This window comes from Ascaphus truei, chromosome 18 (assembly GCF_040206685.1).
Source record: "Ascaphus truei isolate aAscTru1 chromosome 18, aAscTru1.hap1, whole genome shotgun sequence".
Lineage (NCBI taxonomy): Eukaryota > Metazoa > Chordata > Amphibia > Anura > Ascaphidae > Ascaphus > Ascaphus truei.
The window spans coordinates 28,025,940-28,044,563 of NC_134500.1; the positions used below are offsets into that span (position 1 = coordinate 28,025,940).

The following is an 18,624-nucleotide window of genomic DNA, read 5'->3' on the forward strand; positions in this document are numbered from 1 at the left end:
GGAAAGGTTTATCACTCTGTACAGCACAGTTACACGGCAGGCTTCTGCCCGATGCAGAGAGTTCTGCTCCGTAGATACTGCTTACAGTTCCCGCTGAGAGAAGCAAGCATCTGGCTTCCATACCGGCATCCGCCGAGTGGTAACGAGTGATATACACGTTAAATGCACATTTCAACCTATTTGATGTACGCAGAATAATTATCCCCTATTTAAATATATATCTGTATTTACCTACTTCACTATTGCCGTTGTGCGCTGTTTTTTTGTTTCCATTTCTCTAGTGTGTTGGGGGGTGCTGAGCCACCCCCCGTTTCAATAGCAGCAGACGCCCAAATCATTTATTACACGGTTATGTAATATTTTTCATTATCCTCACTGTGGTTTTTGTGGTTTTATTGTGCTGCTAATTGGAAGGGGTTTCAGTCACGGCACTGTATCACTTATATTTTAAGGGTTAAATAGTGGCGCACAGTATTATTTTTGTTTTTTCACCACACCTCACATGCAGCCTCCTCACACATCCCTGCTTCACCGGACAACCAAAGCCCTCCTCTAGGTCCGGACGACACCCCACACAAAACTGTCCCGTGACCACAAAACACTCTTGTAGCACGCACACCACACAAAACACTCCCGTCACCACAACACACAACAAACACTCCCGTAGCACGCACACCACACAAAACACTCCCGTCACCACAAAACACTCCCGTGCACCACAACACACAACAAACACTCCCGTGGCCCACAACCCGACCCGCAACTCACAAAAACACGCACGTGGCACACACAATCACCAACACCTCCCGTCCAACGCAAACAACACCCTCCGCCACCAACACACCTCACCTGCAGCCTCCTCACACATCAGTGCTTCACCGGACCACCAAAGCCCTCATGTAGCTCCTGATGCCATCCACAAAACACTCCCTCCCGTAGCCCGCAAACACCCTCCCCTGCCCCTCAACCACAAAACACTCCCTCCCGTAGCCCGCAAACACCCTCCCCTGCCCCTCAACCACAAAACACTCCCTCCCGTAGCCCGCAAACACCCTCCCCTGCCCCTCAACCACAAAACACTCCCTCCCGTAGCCCGCAAACACCCTCCCCTGCCCCTCAACCACAAAACACTCCCTCCCGTAGCCCGCAAACACCCTCCCCTGGCTCTCAACCACAAAACACTCCCTCCCGTGGCCCGCAAACACCCTCCCCTGCCCCTCAACCACAAAACACTCCCTCCCGTAGCCCGCAAACACCCTCCCCTGGCTCTCAACCACAAAACACTCCCTCCCGTGGCCCGCAAACACCCTCCCCTGCCCCTCAACCACAAAACACTCCCTCCCGTAGCCCGCAAACACCCTCCCCTGGCTCTCAACCACAAAACACTCCCTCCCGTAGCCCGCAAACACCCTCCCCTGCCCCCCAACCACAAAACACTCCCTCCCGTGGCCCGCAAACACCCTCCCCTGCCCCTCAACCACAAAACACTCCCTCCTGTAGCCCGCAAACACCCTCCCCTGGCTCTCAACCACAAAACACTCCCTCCCGTGGCCCGCAAACACCCTCCCCTGCCCCTCAACCACAAAACACTCCCTCCCGTAGCCCGCAAACACCCTCCCCTGCCCCTCAACCACAAAACACTCCCTCCCGTAGCCCGCAAACACCCTCCCCTGGCTCCCAACCACAAAACACTCCCTCCCGTAGCCCGCAAACACCCTCCCCTGCCTCTCAAACAGAAAACACTCCCTCCCGTAGCCCGCAAACACCCTCCCCTGCCTCTCAAACAGAAAACACTCCCTCCCGTAGCCCGCAAACACCCTCCCCTGCCTCTCAAACAGAAAACACTCCCTCCCGAGGGGGGGGGGACAGTGTGTGGGGGGGACGACAGTGTGTGTGTGTGTGTGAGGGGGGGAACAGTGTGTGTGTGTGGGGGGGGGGACAGTGTGTGGGAGGGAGAGGGGGGGACAGTGTGTGTGGGACACCGTGTGTGTGTGTGGGGTGGGGAGGGACAGTGTGTGTGTGGGGGAGGGACAGTGTGTGTGTGGGGGGAGGGCAGTGTGTGTGTGGGGGGAGGGCAGTGTGTGTGTGGGGGGGGAAGTGTGTGTGTGGGGGAGGGGGGGACAGTGTGTGTGTGGGGGAGGTGGGCAGTGTGTGTGGGGGAGGGGGGGGACAGTGTGTGTGTGTGTGTGGGGGGGAGGGGGGGGACAGTGTGTGTGTGTGTGTGTGTGTGTGTGAGGGGGGACAGTGTGTGTGTGTGTGTGGGGGGGGGGGGGGACAGTGTGACTCCCGGGCAACGCCGGGTCTCTCAGCTAGTATTTGAATACAACATTCAAATGGCTGTATTGCAGAACTAAGGTCCATCCCAACTTGCAGAACCTTTTTATTAGGGGGGTCGTCTCATGCCATGATCCACTCACTCTAAAGCGAGAGCAGAACGATATTCCTGGTAACATACTGGGCACCCACATATCTCTTTGTGCCAGGGCCGTTTGGGCATAGGTCTATCGGCCATTACATATTTCTGATACTGGGCCAGGAAAGCAAAAGTCAGAACACCCGGCCACACCGAAGAACTATCTGTCTCAGGGGCCAAGGCCGTATAGGCCACGGCAGTGACCGCTAGTTTACGGGCCAAATGTTCATTCATGGATTGGAAAAAGGCAACAATTTCTTTCACCGAAGCTATAGCGGTACTCACCGGAGCGGGGATCGAAGGCCTCTCATCCGCCCCAGCGATTACCGTAGCAGTGGCTTCATCGCCAAAATATATCGAGGGATCCTGTTGCAAGTCCAGGACTCGCACTTGAAGGACGTCGACATCAAGCCGCTGCGTAGGGGTGCTGTCTTTGCCTTTGTCAGCTTCCGCTGCATGGATGTCGGCACCGGAAGGTACCTCCATCTGTACCGGAGAATCGCTGGATCGGCTTCCGGACACCTCCACAAGGGGTAAGCTCATCCGCCTTTCAGGTCTCACAGTCGCGGTTACAGTGGTCGGATTCCTCCGTCTCTCAAAACTATTAGAACTGTTCTGTTCCTCCACAGCGTCGGTCGGCGTATTCCACAGCGATCTAAACACCACGGAAGACCGACAGCTACTAGTACAGGAGGAAGAGGGTAGGGACACATCCGCAGGGGAAAGGCACCGGATCATTTCCGAGTCCACAGTGGCAATAGGCAAAGCCTCTCCAGGCTCCTGCGCCTCTGGGAACAACGGTGCCTCCTCATCCCAGGCAGTCACTTTACCCGACATCTCATGGGCTGGCTCCGGTTCACCGACCGTCTCGGGGTCTTCTGCAGGGACCCGGTCTGGTACCGTCTCAGCCTGCGTCGTAGTCATCAGGAAACTCAAATCCCCTTGGGCCTCATCTAGGGCACACAGGCCCTCCGAAGCCTCCATATTTGAGGTAGATTGTTTAGCAGCAGTATCGACCAACCAAGTATTGTGGTCGGTCGCATCCGTCTCTGCGAATTCTGTAGGCCGCAACAGCGTGGGCTTCAAGAACTGTGCTCTGCAGCGGGCACACTGGGCTCCCCAGGTCAGATCGCCACCTGGGAAGTCGCATTTGGGACAGAAGCATCGTAGGTACCACTTCCTGTCCACCTTCACCACCAGGAGTTCTCCTGGTATCCGATAGGGGTCAAATTCCATATCTCCAGACATCTTTCTCTGTAGACACGGGCACGAGAGCCAGGGGCAGCTCACTCCTTTCACTCGCCAGGCTCTGAAGAACTGAGGGTGCGGTCTCCCTTACTCTCCAAAGTCTTTAGGCATTGGCTGTCGGCGTGTCCCCTCCCTTTGGTGGAAATTAGAGGAGGGACACTCGGCAACATGGATGGGGCATGACTGACTCCTATCAGCCCAAAAATGTATCCGATGCAGCGCGGACGTGTCATTATATAGGTGTGCTACTGTCGCAGTATGGTGATTAGATATATGCCGACGTGTCATTATATAGGTGACACAATGTGTTACTGTCGCAGTATGGCGACGATAAATAATATGACACTAATAATTGATATTTACCAACACTCGTTATAAATAAACTATACACAGAATTGTGTATTAATATAAATTGTATAAATCCGGTGTTCAGCGCGATGCGCCAAATAATTTCACAATTATAAATAAATAAATAAATAAGTCACACAGCGACCTCACACCGCGCACATTTTGTGACACTGTGTGTTACTTTGTGGCGCTGAAATTTTGACGCACGGAAATTTGTGAGATCAAATCTTACTCCATAAACCCCGTTGTTTCGAAAATGCCGCCATCAGAACGTATGTGAAAGAAAGATATGCGTTTTTATTATGAATCAATGGGATAGCGCGATTCCGATAAACACGCAATTACGCCAATCTGCTTTTATATTTATTTACAACTACAGATCCCAAACTGCGTTCAATCCAGCCGGGTTTCCATGGGGGTTTTTACAAGGGAGGCCGCGTGACGCTGGAGGTTTGAACGGCCATTTTGTATCCCCGGCAGATACAGATTGGGGGGGAAGGGGGAGGGAGTTAAAAAAAGAACTGCTCTCTAACCTAAACAAAGCAGGATCCGTTTTACACGCCGTATATATTGCTGGAAATGTACATTTGCCTGAAACGAAACCGACAGCAGCATCGGAACTCCGGAGAGAGCTTTCGACGCACCCAAGGGGTTACAAACCCTCATGAAAAATGACGCGTGTACAACTGCTCACTGGCCTTTTTCAAGGGCACGGAAGAGAGGGCCCCCCCCCCCCCCTCCATACCTCATTATAGAATCATTTTTAATAAGCCTTTTAAAGCCCGGAGAGAGAAAAGAAAGTAATTTGGCAGCTTGGAAAAAAAAAAAAAAAGAAAAGTTCCACGAGGGACCCTGAGGCTGCCCATTTATACAGCAATACTGCTGGGACCCCCGCACTATTTCACTGGGCCCCCCTGGGGAGGGGGACAGGGGGGGGGGCAGGGGGAGAGGGGGGGGGTTACATTCAGAGCCTGCCAAGGGGATCTGATTATTTCAGCTCAAACCGCAGTCTGCAATAGTTTTGCCCTGAAGAGGGGGGGGGGGGGGTTGTAATTTTTTATTACCCTTCCAAGTCTAAGAGGGCAGAAATGCCCCCAATAGGTCGGAGCCCAGTGAGCTGGGAAACAGGGAAGGGGTTCTGGAGATAATGAAAGTTTTTTTTGGGGGGTGGGGGGGATTGTAGTAGGGGAATGGATCCTGTAAATATTCGGCAACGCCATTTTTCATTTCAATTCCGGATCCCCCCAATGAACGTCTCGCATTCTGGAGCCCCCCCCCCCATTTCTTTATTCAATGCGCAAAGGAAGAAACCCCGTTAAAAAGAATAGGAATTCTATACAGTCCAACCTACACCCCATATATATACACTAACACACGCATCTATAATATCCCCCCGCCACTCATTAAAACACCCACACCCCCATATATATACTAACACCCACATCTATAATACCCCCGGCCCCATATATATACACCCACACCCCCATATATATATATATATATATATATATATATATATATACTAACACACGCATCGATCATACCCCCGCCCCTGATATATACACTCACACCCCCATATATATATACTAACACACGCATCGATCATACCCCCGCCCCTGATATATAAACCCACATCCCCATATATATACAAACACACATATCTATAATACCCCCCCGCCCCTCATATATACACCCACACCCCATATAAATACACTAACACACGCATCTATAATACCCCCCGTCCCCCTTATATATACACCACACCCCCATATATATACGAACACACGCATCTATAATACCCCCCGCCCCCTCATTTATACACCCACACCCCCATATATACAAACACACGCATCTATAATACTCCCCGCCCCTCATATATACACCACACCCCCATATATATATACTAACACATGCATCTATAATACACCCCGCCCCTCATATATACACCCACACCCCCATATATATACTAACACATGCATCTATAATACCCCCCGCCCCCCTTATATATACACCACACCCCCATATATATATACTAACACACGCATCTATAACACCCCCCGCCCCCCTTATATATACACCACACCCCCATATATATATACTAACACACGCATCTATAATACCTCCCAGCCCCCCTTATATATACACCACACCCCCATATATATATACTAACACACGCATTTATAATACACCCCGCCCCTCATATATACACTCACACCCCATATATATATATATATATATACAAACACACACATCTATAATACCCCCCGCCCCTCTTATGTACACCCACACCCCCATATATACACTAACACACGCATCTATAATATCCCCAGCCCCTCATGTATACACCCACACCCCCATATATATACTAAAACACGCATCTATAATAACCTCAGCCCCTCATATATACACCCACACCCCCATATATATACATACACACGCATCCATAATACCCCACGCCCCTCATATATACACCCACACACCCCATATACACCCCGCCCTATGTACAACCTCATCCCCGCAAGACCCCGCCCCCATATCCACCCCAACCCCACACATATACACACCCAGCCCCATATACACCTTCATCCCCCATATCCACTCTCGCCCCCATATACCCCGCCGCCCATATACACCCCCCCATGCACATACACACCCAGACCCATGTACACCCCTGCCCCATATACACCTCCGTCCCCTCATATACACCCCCACCCCTCATAAAAACCACCAACACACCCTGAAAGAATCTCGACACTCCTTATAAGACCCCTGATACCCCTAAAAATGTCACAAATAAATAAACACGCTTTCCCGAGGGGGAGGGCGGAGAGCCGGGGGGGGGAGGGGCAGGTGCAGAATCCCCCCCCCCCCACACACACACTTACACGCTAAAAGGTCCGTTAATAGCATTAGCGCAGAATTAAATCGCTTTGTATCAGCCCAAAATGTATCCGACGCAGCGCGGACGTGTCATTATATAGGTGACACAATGTGTTACTGTCGCAGTATGGTGATTAGATATATGCTGACGTGTCATTATATAGGTGAAACAATGTGTTACTGTCGCAGTATGGTGATTAGATATATGCAGATGTGTCATTATATAGGTGACACAATGTGCTACTGTCGCAGTATGGTGATTAGATATATGCTGACGTGTCATTATATAGGTGAAACAATGTGTTACTGTCGCAGTATGGTGATTAGATATATGCTGATGTGTCATTATATAGGTGACACAATGTGTTACTGTCGCAGTATGGTGATTAGATATATGCTGACGTGTCATTATATAGGTGACACAATGTGTTACTGTCGCAGTATGGAGACTATAAATAATATGCCAGCAATAACTGATATTTACCAACACTCGTTATAAATAAACTATACACAGAATTGTGTTTTAATATAAATTGTATAAATCCGGTATTCAGCGCGACGCACCAAATCATTTCATACAGCGATCCGCGCGTCACGTGTATAAGTCACACCGCGACCTCACACCGCGCACATTTTGCGACGCTGTGTGTTACTTCTTGCGCTGAAATGTTGACGTACAAAAAACTAAATAAACCCCAGATCTACTTTTCGCGCGTAATCCCATTTCCCCCGGGACGCCGCGGTCACTCTCAGGGTTCCTCTACTTACATGTGTGGGTCTTCTTGGTAATGGAGAGACCTAGGAGAGAGGAGAGAGAACACAGGGTCAGAATAACATCACTATAAGGTCTGCAATGGGCTCTAAACTGGGGCAACTTGTGCCAACTGATGCCCCAAGGGGACAGACGGCGGTAATAAAGGGGAGTCCCACCACCCTTCCGTTAAATCTGGTTCTGTTTTCGGCCCCGGATTGCAGCCGAGAGACTTGGATTCAGCCCCTATATGCAGGGAGTTGAGAAATGGGGTCTGCCATTCCTACAGTGGCAATTGGAGTGAGTCACTCATCGGAGAGCAGTCTCATTCAATTGGAGTGAGTCACTCATCGGAGAGCAGTCTCATTCAATTGGAGTGAGTCACTCATCGGAGAGCAGTCTCATTCAATTGGAGTGAGTGTCACTCATTGGAGAGCAGTCTCCTTCAATTGGAGTGAGTGTCACTCATCGGAGAGCAGTCTCATTCAATTGGGGTGAGTCACTCATCAGAGAGCAGTCTCACTCAACTGGAGTGAGTCGCACTCATAGGAGAGCAGTCTCCTTCAGTCGGAGTGAGTGTCACTCATAGGACAGCAGTCTCATTTGTATAGATTTTGAGTCTCACTTCTCCCCTAGGAAGTCTACCTGTGCATCACTCTGTTTCAGTTCTGTACGCTCTGTCCGACAGAGAAAAAGAGGGAGAAATAAAAAAAGAACGATAGACAGAGAGGGAGGGAGAGAGAAGTGGGGGGGGGGAGGTGAGATAAAGAAAGAGAGGGGAGGGAAAGAGAGGAGGGGATGGAGAGAGAGCAGAGGGGAGGGAACAAGAGGGGGGAGATGGGGAGGGAGAGAGGGGGAGGGAGGAAGATAGAGAGAGGGGGGAGATAAAGGGAGATAGACAGAGGGGGAGGGAGAAAGGAGGAGGAAGAGAGGGGGGAGGAAGAAAATGAGGTAACTGTTACTTATAACGGAAACTGCACTGTGACAAGGGATGGATACAGCGTGTCCACCTTCCTCACCATCTAACAACCACATCCATCATCCAGAGATGTCACCTCCGAGGACCCAAATCTGTGCAATTCTGCGCTTTGAGGCTAAAAAATATAATTTTATTCCAAAAAGTGCTTCAAATCAGCCATACAAAGTCCAGGAGACAGACGGTAATCAGAGAGACTGACTCCAAATAAGGGACACTCACAGAGAACCAGAGAGAGGTCACGGGGGGCAAATAGGATGAGTGGCCAGAGGTTCCCCACCGACGCTCAGAGGACACTTTGTTCCTTTTGACGCCTACATCTTCCCTAGACCACAAGCTGGAAGTCATGACGTAGTCACTATGTCATGGGACTCCAGGAGTGCCAGGACCTCCTGATGTCGTGGCTACGGGACAGGGGCACTCAAGTATAAAACAGCTGGGCTGGGTGTCTGCCCTTGTGTAGGACAATGGATCCATTAATGATAATCAGTGTCTGTTACTGAAAGTGCTTTGAGCAATTCCAATGTTTGGCTTCCCAGATTGTTAATGGAAAGTTAATGTTCACCAAGGGAGGCACATAATAAGCCAACGCAAGGACACCAGACAATGGACACATCCGACATTCACTGGTGTAAGGCCCTAAGGCCCGTGTTTACTAACCAGTGCTAGTCCATCACAGACCTCCCGGCGCCGAAAGACACATATACCAGGATTCACCTAAATCTGATACGGGTTACTACCACGGAAAGACAACTTCCAGTCCCAAAAGACACCTTCCACTACCAGAAGACACCTTCCACTACCAGAAGACACCTTCCAGTCCCAGAAGATACATCCAAGTAGGAGAAGATACATTCCACTACCAGAAAAAACATCCCAGTAGCAGAAGACACCTTCCAGTCCCAGAAAATACCTTCCAGTCTCAGAAGGCACCTTAAAGTCCCAGAAGACACCTCCCAGTGCCAGAAGACACCACCTACTCCTGGAAAACATCTTAACGTTCATTGGGGTAGATTCTCCAAGGGCTGGTGCAACATTCTCAAATCTGCCCCATTGATTCAAATATTTTTACATTTCAATGCTCAACAAAAGCTGTGGCAGGTTTTTACAACCTTTATCTAGTGTTTCTTGGTGAACAGACTGTCAGCCCTCGAACCCCCTGGGTAACTTGTCAGCGCTGCTCTGTCTCCTGTTTGCAAAGTAATTGTGAGGTCGTCATTAGTCAGACGGAAAAACAGGCGCAGCGGAGACGCTGGAATCCAGTGTTCCCGGAGAAAAGGGAAACACGTTCATTTATCACATGGTACAAATACAGTAAGTCAGACAGTCACCGTAAGTTTTTGAGCCATATACAGAAATAACTATAACTTTCTTTTCTCCTCTCTCTCCCCCTCCTTCTCTCTCTCCCCCCTTCTTCTCTCTCTCCTCTCCTCCATCCTCTCTCCTCCCCATACTCCCTCTCCTCCCCATCCCCTCTCCTCCCCATCCCCTCTCCTCCCCATCCCCTCTCTCCTCCCCATCCCCTCTCTCCTCCCCATCCCCTCTCTCCTCCCCATCCCCTCTCCTCCCCATCATCTCTCTCCTCCCCATCCCCTCTCTCCTCCCCATCCTCTCTCTGCTCCCCATCCTCTCTGCTCACCATTCTCTCTCTGCTCCCCATTCTCTCCCCCATCCTCTCTCTGCTCCCCATCCTCTCCCCCCAATCCTCTCTCCCCCCTCATCCTCTATCTTCCCCCCATCCTCTTTCCCCTCTCTTCTCTCTCCAGTGCATCTTTCATTTCATACCTTATGATATAATCAATTATTTCCTCCTCTCTCTCGTTCTCCAGCATTCTTACTTTCTCCTCCCCTGCCAGCTGATTCCCTCTTTCTATGCCTGCTTTCTGTCTAAACGTTATACGGTCGCTAACTGAGTATCCTTATCCGCCACCAGGCACCTTTTTTCCGATTTTCACATGTCTGAAATCGGGGTGCGTCTTAGAATCAATGTATTAAAAAAATTAAAAGTGTCCACAGTACTAACCCCTTTTCACTTACCATATTTCAGGAGAGGTCCCGTGTCAGCGGAGGACGAAGCGGGCGGCGGCGGCGGCAGGAGAGGTCCCACGTCTGCAGATGGTTGAAGATGGACAGCGCTCGGGAGTGCGGCGGCGGGAGGACAGGGCCCAAGTCTGCAGGTGAATGAAGATAAGAAGACAGCGGGCGTGCGGTGGCGGCGGCAGAAGATCATGACAGCAGGAGAGCTGAGCAGGAGCAGAGCGGCGTAGGGGGGACAGCTGGGGATGAGCGCACTGTAACCTGGGAGTCAGACACCGGTCACTTTCCAGGGTTAGTGTGCTCCTCCCCAGCCGTTCCCCTACGCCGCTCTGCTCCTGCTCAGCTCTCCTGCTATCATGATCTCCTGCCGCCGCACCCCACCGCACGCCCGCTGTCTTCTTATCTTCATTCACCTGCAGACTTGGGACCTGTCCTCCCGCCGCCGCCGCACACTATCCATCTTCAACCATCTGCAGACGTGGGACCTCTCCTGCCACCACCGCCCGCTTCATCCTCCGCTGACATGGGACCTCTCCTGAAACATGGTAAGTGATAAAGTCATGTTCCTCGATTGTAAGGGCCAAATCGATGGTGCGTCTTAGAATCGAGGAAATACGGTATATATATATAAATAAGATCAGCGGGGTGCGCCCACCAGGGGGGGCCGGAGATTTGTCTGGGGGAGCGCGGGCGGTTGCAGAGCTCCCATACGCTTCCCCACCAAGGCATGTAAATGAATTGCCAGGGGACCGCGCGAGGCCTCTGCAACCTCTACTTACCGAGGTTCAGCCGGCTTCTGGAAGCGTTACCATGGCGTCAAATGACGCAGCGGGGTCATGTGACGTCACAGTCGCCACGGTAACGTGACGTCAAATGACGCTGTGGGTAACGTGATGTCACACGACCCCGCTGCGTCATTTGACGCTGTGCGATGTAAGGAGGGGGGGGGGTCGACCAGCAGAGCAGGCAGGGGGGGGCGCAGCATAAAAAGTTTGTATTAGATTGTTTGTTATGTATTCCTTATATTTATGTATTTATGTATTTCTGAAGGATAATATATATCTATATATATAGAGGTATCAGTACCGTGTTAGCCGAGCTTCAATAATCAAAAAATAAATAGATGATACCGTTCTGTGGCTAACGAAATGCTTTTATTTGTGCGAGTTTTCGAGATACACTGATCTCTTCTTCCGGCGGTGTTACAGTGAATGAAGCAAGCAAAAGGTATACAAGAGAATGAACCTGCATCGCCACAGCATCACACGCGGAATAAGAGACAGTCCTGTTGGCGAACATTTCTCTGACTCTGGCCATAAGATGAACGATCTGAGGGTTGTCATACTCAAAGGTAATCTTAAAACACCGAAAGAGAGACGGTTGCATGAATACAAATTTATGCAACTGTTCGGGACACTTAGCAGTGGCCTAAACAGAGATCGAAATTTTATGAGTCATTACTGACACAAGTGAACTCTCTTCCCATGAGCGCTAAAGGCCATGTCTGTACATACTGTGCTATATGTATGCACACAGAGCTGTCTCTTACACATACTAATACTCCTTGTTTTTCCATCCCTATACACCAATGGGGACCACACAGTATCCACACACACTTTTAGTTGTGCTACAATCTCTCACATTTCCACACCCACCCACACCATTTATATCCACTCCCACGCTACACACACCTTTTGTAAAGCACTGTATATACTGTGGGCTCTCCATTCATTTTTATTCACACAGATACACACACACACTCTTACATCACTTGCTTTCAGGAACCTTTTGACACCTCTAGCCATAAAACACATCCACACCGGGGGAAGGACAAGCACAGATAACATTCCAAGAGACACTGTTTTTAAGTATACCTTTTGCTTGCTTCATTCATTGTAACATCGCCGGAAGAAGAGATCAGTGTATCTCGAAAGCTCGCACAAATAAAAGCATTTCGTTAGCCACAGAACGGTATCATCTATTTATTTTTTGATTATATATATATAAATAAATATATGAAAAAGAGAGCGCAAGCTCCATAGCGTGATACTGTATTAGTCATTTTAATAAAACAAAAAAAAGAGAGAACTCTCCAGGACATGCCCTCGCAAGAGAACAGGATAATCTATCAAGAAAAAAAATGTGTCCACTCCCAATTAAAGCTGCAGTTCAGGCAATATCCTGCATGTGTGTTTTTTTTTAATAAATCAGTTCTGTAGTAAGAAAAAATACCTTTAGCATTTTCTGTTTTAAAAAACAACAACTTTGAAAGACCAATTTTCTTGTATTCTATTTTTAAAAGCATGCTTGTTGCTATAGCAACGATTTACATTCCCCATATTTAAAGATGTCGCCAAACTTTGCCGATCAATAGACGGAGAACGAATTGACCGGCAGCTATGCAGCTCTTTAGGTAATTCGAGATTGTCCACATGAAACAATTGAAGTAAAAAAAAAACGGGAGCTTGAACTGCAGCTTTAAGCGATTACTATAACAAGACAAATTTCCCTAGCCAATTCCAATCTGGGTTTCGTCCCGAACACTCCACCGTAACTACCCTGCTAAAAGTTTGCAATGAAATCCAGTGTGGAATGGAACGGGGACAACTCACTGGTGCAATATTCCTAGATTTTGCAAAGGCTTTTGATACAGTTGATCATGTTATCTTAACATAGTTACATAGTTACATAGTAAATGAGATTGAAAAAAGACATAGGTCCATCAAGTTCAACCTATGCTAAATTTAGACAACAGATACTTTATCCTATATCTATACTTACTTATTGATCCAGAGGAAGGCAAACAAAAAAACACATTAAGGGGAAAAATGAATTCCTTCCTGACTCCAAGAATTGGCAATCGGATTAATCCCTGGATCAACATCCTTCCCATGTATACTTATTTGGTATATCCCTATAAACCTTTTCCATCTAAAAAGATGTCCAACCTTTTTTTGAACAAATCTATTGTATCTGCCACCACAGTCTCCATGGGTAATGAATTCCACATTTTAACTGCCCTTACTGTAAAGAACCCTTTCCTTTGTTGCTGGTGAAATTTCCTTTCCTCCAACCTTAAGGGATGGCCCCGAGTCCTTAGTACTGCCCGTGGGATGAATAGTTCTTTTGAAAGCTCCTTCTATTGTCCCCGAATATATTTGTATATACAGTAGTTATCATATCCCCTCTTAGACGCCTCTTTTCTAATGTAAATAAATCTAATTTAGCTAGCCTCTCCTCATAAGTTAGATTGTCCATCCCCTTTATTAATTTGGTGGCTCTTCTCTGCACTCTCTCTAGTTCCATAATGTCTTTTCTTAGGATTGGTGCCCAAAATTGTACTCCATATTCAAGGTGTGGCCTTACTAATGCTTTGTAAAGGGGCATAATTATGTTTACTTCCCTTCCATCCATTGCCCGTTTGATGCAAGATAAGATCTTGTTTGCCTTTGCAGCTACTGCATGACATTGGGCACTATTGCTAAGCCTAAAGTCTACAAGCACTCCTAAATCCTTCTCCATGAAGGATTCCCCCAATATATCTCCATTAATTTGTAAGTCGCCTTTTTATTCTTGCATCCCAAATGCATACACTACCGACACACTTTATTAAAGTGTGGCCGGTACCGCAAGCCGGGAGATTTCCCGGCTTGCTAGTGGCCGCCCCTCGGAGTGCCGCGCGTCATAGACGCGCGGTCACGCGTCTTCGGGAGCGTGCGCCCCCTGCACGCGCGTCCAGGGGCTCCCCGAGGGAGCCCTGGTGTCCCGCAATCGCGGGACAGCGGCAGGGGGTTCCGGGGGACCCGGCGGACCCGGCAGCGGTAGGGAGAGCGCCCCGATCGGAGGGCGCTCTTCCGCTGCTTCGGCGCGCGCCCGTCACTCTCGGGCGCGCGCCAGGCTACTGCTGCGGCCAAGAACGGGCAAATGCTCGAATAAACTTGGCCGCAGCAGTAACTTTACATTTATCTGTATTATACCTCATTTGCCATTTACCTGCCCACGTTTCCAGTCTCTCCAAGTCCTTCTGAAGAGAAATTACATCCTGCTCTGATTCTATTACCTTACACAATTTAGTATCATCAGCAAAGATGGAGACTTTGCTCTCGATCCCAACCTCAAGGTCATTAATAAACAAGTTAAAAAGCAGGGGTCCCAGTACCGATCCCTGAGGTACTCCACTCACGACTTTAGCCCAACCTGAAAAAGTTCCATTTATGACAACCCTCTGTTGTCTGTCCTTCAACCAGTTTTCAATCCAGGTGCATATATTATTACTGAGTCCAATTTTCTTTAACAAACTCCAGGGCTCTGGAATAGGCAAGCATGCTTTAAACTGGTTTCAGTCTTACCTATCAGGTAGATCCCAACAGGTGTCCATCTCAGGCTCTAACTCCATCAATGATCTTCCTACAACTTGTAAGGGAGCCTCAATACACATGTATGCGGATAACACAATCTTATATGCACACAGCCATAGCCTCTCCGACCTTTAACACATACTTCAATCTGACTTTGAGACTTCAAAATTTGGATTTCCCAAAACGAACTGTTTTTAAACGCTGACAAGACAGTAACAATGGTATTTGGGACCAAGACTACATTTTTAAAGCTTCCAGTGACTGAGCTCCAGATCAGAACCAACGCTATGACCATCCCAGTCCCTGTTACTAGTTTTAAATACTTGGGTATATGGTTTGACTCCCATTCGGGATGCACATGGATACCCTGACATCCAAAACCTATGCCAAACTAGGTGTACTTTACAGGAACAAATCCTCCCTAAGTCTGCTGGTCAGAAAGCGTATCGCACAGCAGATGCTAATGCCAATTATAGACTATCGGGACATAGTAGATGGCACGGCACCCCAAACCCACCTTAGCAAACTTCATACCCTCTACAACTCAATATGCCGTTTTGTTCTCCAATGCAACTACAACACAGATCACTGCAAAATGCTCAAAGAACTAGATTGGTCATCACTCGAGTCTAGGCGCAAAGTTCACCTTTCCTGTCTTGCCTTCAAATACTTTCTGGGCAAGCTATCCGTCTACCTGAACAAGCTCCTCACCCCTACCACATGCAGCACTTATCACCTGAGATGTGACTCCAAAAGACTGTTCATGGTCCCAAGGTTCAACTAAGTATCCGGCCGTTCCTCCTTCTCTTACCGTGCCCCCCAAAACTGGAACAACCTACCGGAGACTCTCACAGCCACCACCAGTCTAAGTTCTTTCTGAACTAAAGCTGTCTCACATTTTAATCTAGTCTGTAACTGTTACATACGCCTATAATATATATTATCTGTAACTGTGCATGCAATGTCTTGTATATAATGTATACCCTGTTCACTTAATGTAACTGTATTTGTAACCATGTATCTGTCATCATAACTCTGTGCCCAGGACATACGTGAAAACGAGAAGTAACTCTCAATGTATTATTTCCTGGTAACACATTTTATAGATAAATAAAGATAAATATTTCAACACAAGTGTACTAAGCGTCACAAATGATTTATTTTGCGCAGGGAAATCTCCTGTTTAAATGCGCGTGTGCGACTCTGTACTAACCGGAAATTTCAAATGTGTTTTGGCTGCGCATAGAAATGCTGGCACTGGGCGCACAGAAATTGCGGCGCTGGGCGCACAGAAATGGTCGCACTGGGCGCACAGAAATGGTGGCGCTGGGCGCACAGAAATAGTGGCGCTGGGCGCACAGAAATGGTCGCACTGGGCGCACAGAAATGGTGGCGCTGGGCGCACAGAAATGGTGGCGCTGGGCGCACAGAAATGGTGGCGCTGGGCACACAGAAATAGCGGTGCTGGACGCACAGAAATGGTGGCGCTGGGCGCATAGAAATGGCGATGCAACATTTACGACGATCTGTGCATCACGTGTATTAGTCACACAGCGACCTCACACCGCGCACATTTTGTGACACTTCGCGTTACTTTTTAGCGCTGACATTTTGACACGTACAAAAACCTGTGAAATATGATCCTAATCAACATTTTCTATAATAATAAACAAAACTGACAAATGGGACTCCCTCCTTTAAGCTAAAACGCCCCAAAGCATACAGTACCATATTAACTAAGTCAGGAGTGGCCAACTCCAGTTACTCAAGAACCACCAACAGGTCAGGTATTAGGGATATCCCTGCTTCAGCACAGGGTGCTCACTGAGCCACTGTTTGACCCCCCTGTGCTGAAGCAGGGATATTCCGCAAACCTGACCTGCTGGTGGCCCTTGAGTAACTGGAGTTGGCCACCAGTGAACCAGGCAGTCGTCCGGCGCCGGAGAACAGTGCAGCCCAACGCTCTGCGAGCAGCCTGCCAGTGCCGGACGATGTCCTGTGGCAGAACGCTGCTTAGTAGACACGGCAGAGGTCTTATTATCCTTGTCAGCTGCGAGGCTTTCCTGTAAGCCGTCATTTCCCAGCGTTCTTAACGATGACACTAAAATATGACCGCGGGCAGGACAGTCACGCTCTTTACAAGCTGTACCTCCCCCTCCCCCCCCCAGACGTGACTTTGAGCAAAACATAATATCCTTCAGCCATCGGATCTCACTAATGGGTACAAGTCATTTAAGCGGCACACTAGATATATAGCGGAGCATCACCGACATGTATATAAGCTTCCTAAGAGGGGGATAGATCGTGCCGGGCCTTCAGATTCACTGAGTGTGACTTTACTCCCATCAACGCTTTGGGTGCGCGCCAGAAAGATAAATCACTACCTTAATGGGGCACATCCTCTTGTTTTTTTTTTTTTTTTTTTTTTTTTACCCCTTTCCCCCACGCCCCCCCCCCCCCTTGGGTTTATATCTCCCTCGGGGGAAACAAAATGGCTGCCAAATCTCAAGCCAATAAGAAGCTGCAACGTCTTCGGTTGTGGTTTCCCTGTGGGACAGCCATTGCAATCCCCCTTTAAAAACCAGGAAGTCATTTCACCAGGAAGTATCTCAGGCGCTGAAAATAGTGCGGCTCAGCTCTGGAGAGCTCCCGCTTCCAATCCGGGAAAACAAAATGGAGGTTAGTTAGAGTGAAATGCTCCTTTAAAATCCAATGGATTCCTATTCTTAACCGGCCCTTTGATAAGACAAGTTGTACAACATGGACTGCTTTTCCTCTGTCATGTCCTGTTATGGTGCTGGCCTTTGTAGTGGGACACCCCAGTGGACCTGCTCCACAGGTCATAGAAACATCGAATTTGCTGGCAAATAAGAGCCGCTTGGCCCACCTACTCTGCCCCTTGTTTTATCTATCACATTGAGTCACATCTAGTAAGCGATGCTGAGCTGTATATCACTTGATATGGGCTATAAGTTGCTTAACACCGTTTAGATAATATGGCCCTTTATCTCCACTCCCTGAAGGATTGTAAACTCAGTGTTATCTTTGTCGTGATTTAAGTAGGTAGAGCAAGAAGAAGCCTCAGGAGATTTTGGCGTCACACAGCTGCGCCGCCATCTTTATAGAAGACCAACAATTTCATGAAAGGATCTGAATGATTATGAATAACGCACCCCTGCCCCATAGCTTTCATCGATGAGGATTTATACGCACATATAATTATGCCTACCAGCTCCCCTTAAATACAGCAGGGCCCCCGTTATCTGCATGCCCCCAGAGAACATCCAGGTTCCCGCCATACATCCAAACATAACTACGGATGGTATCCCTTGATGATATCTTTTGACAGTACCTCTTTATGGAAACTCAGATGGAACCTCTTGATGGTATCTCTTGATGGAACCTCTTGATCGTATCTCTTGATGGAACCTCTTGATGGTAGTTGTTGATGGAACCTCTTAATGAAACCTCTTGACAGGACTTCTTAATGGAACCTCGTCATGGAACTTCTTAATGGTATCTCTTGATGGAACCTCTTGAGGTTGATACGTGTTTAGGAGACCATACAGGAGGTCCACATTTCTCCATAGCCAAGAACATGACTAATTCCCCG

General features: G+C 48.5%; 1 protein-coding gene across 1 annotated transcript in view; it reads right to left on the bottom strand.

Annotated features, from left to right (window-relative positions):
• The window catches only part of LOC142469192 (nuclear receptor ROR-alpha A-like), a 344,736-nt gene that overhangs the window by 174,881 nt on the left and 151,231 nt on the right, over positions 1-18,624 (bottom strand). Inside the window, 1 exon segment of the mRNA XM_075576155.1 lies at positions 7,658-7,687. Coding sequence (XP_075432270.1) covers positions 7,658-7,687 — 30 coding nt within the window.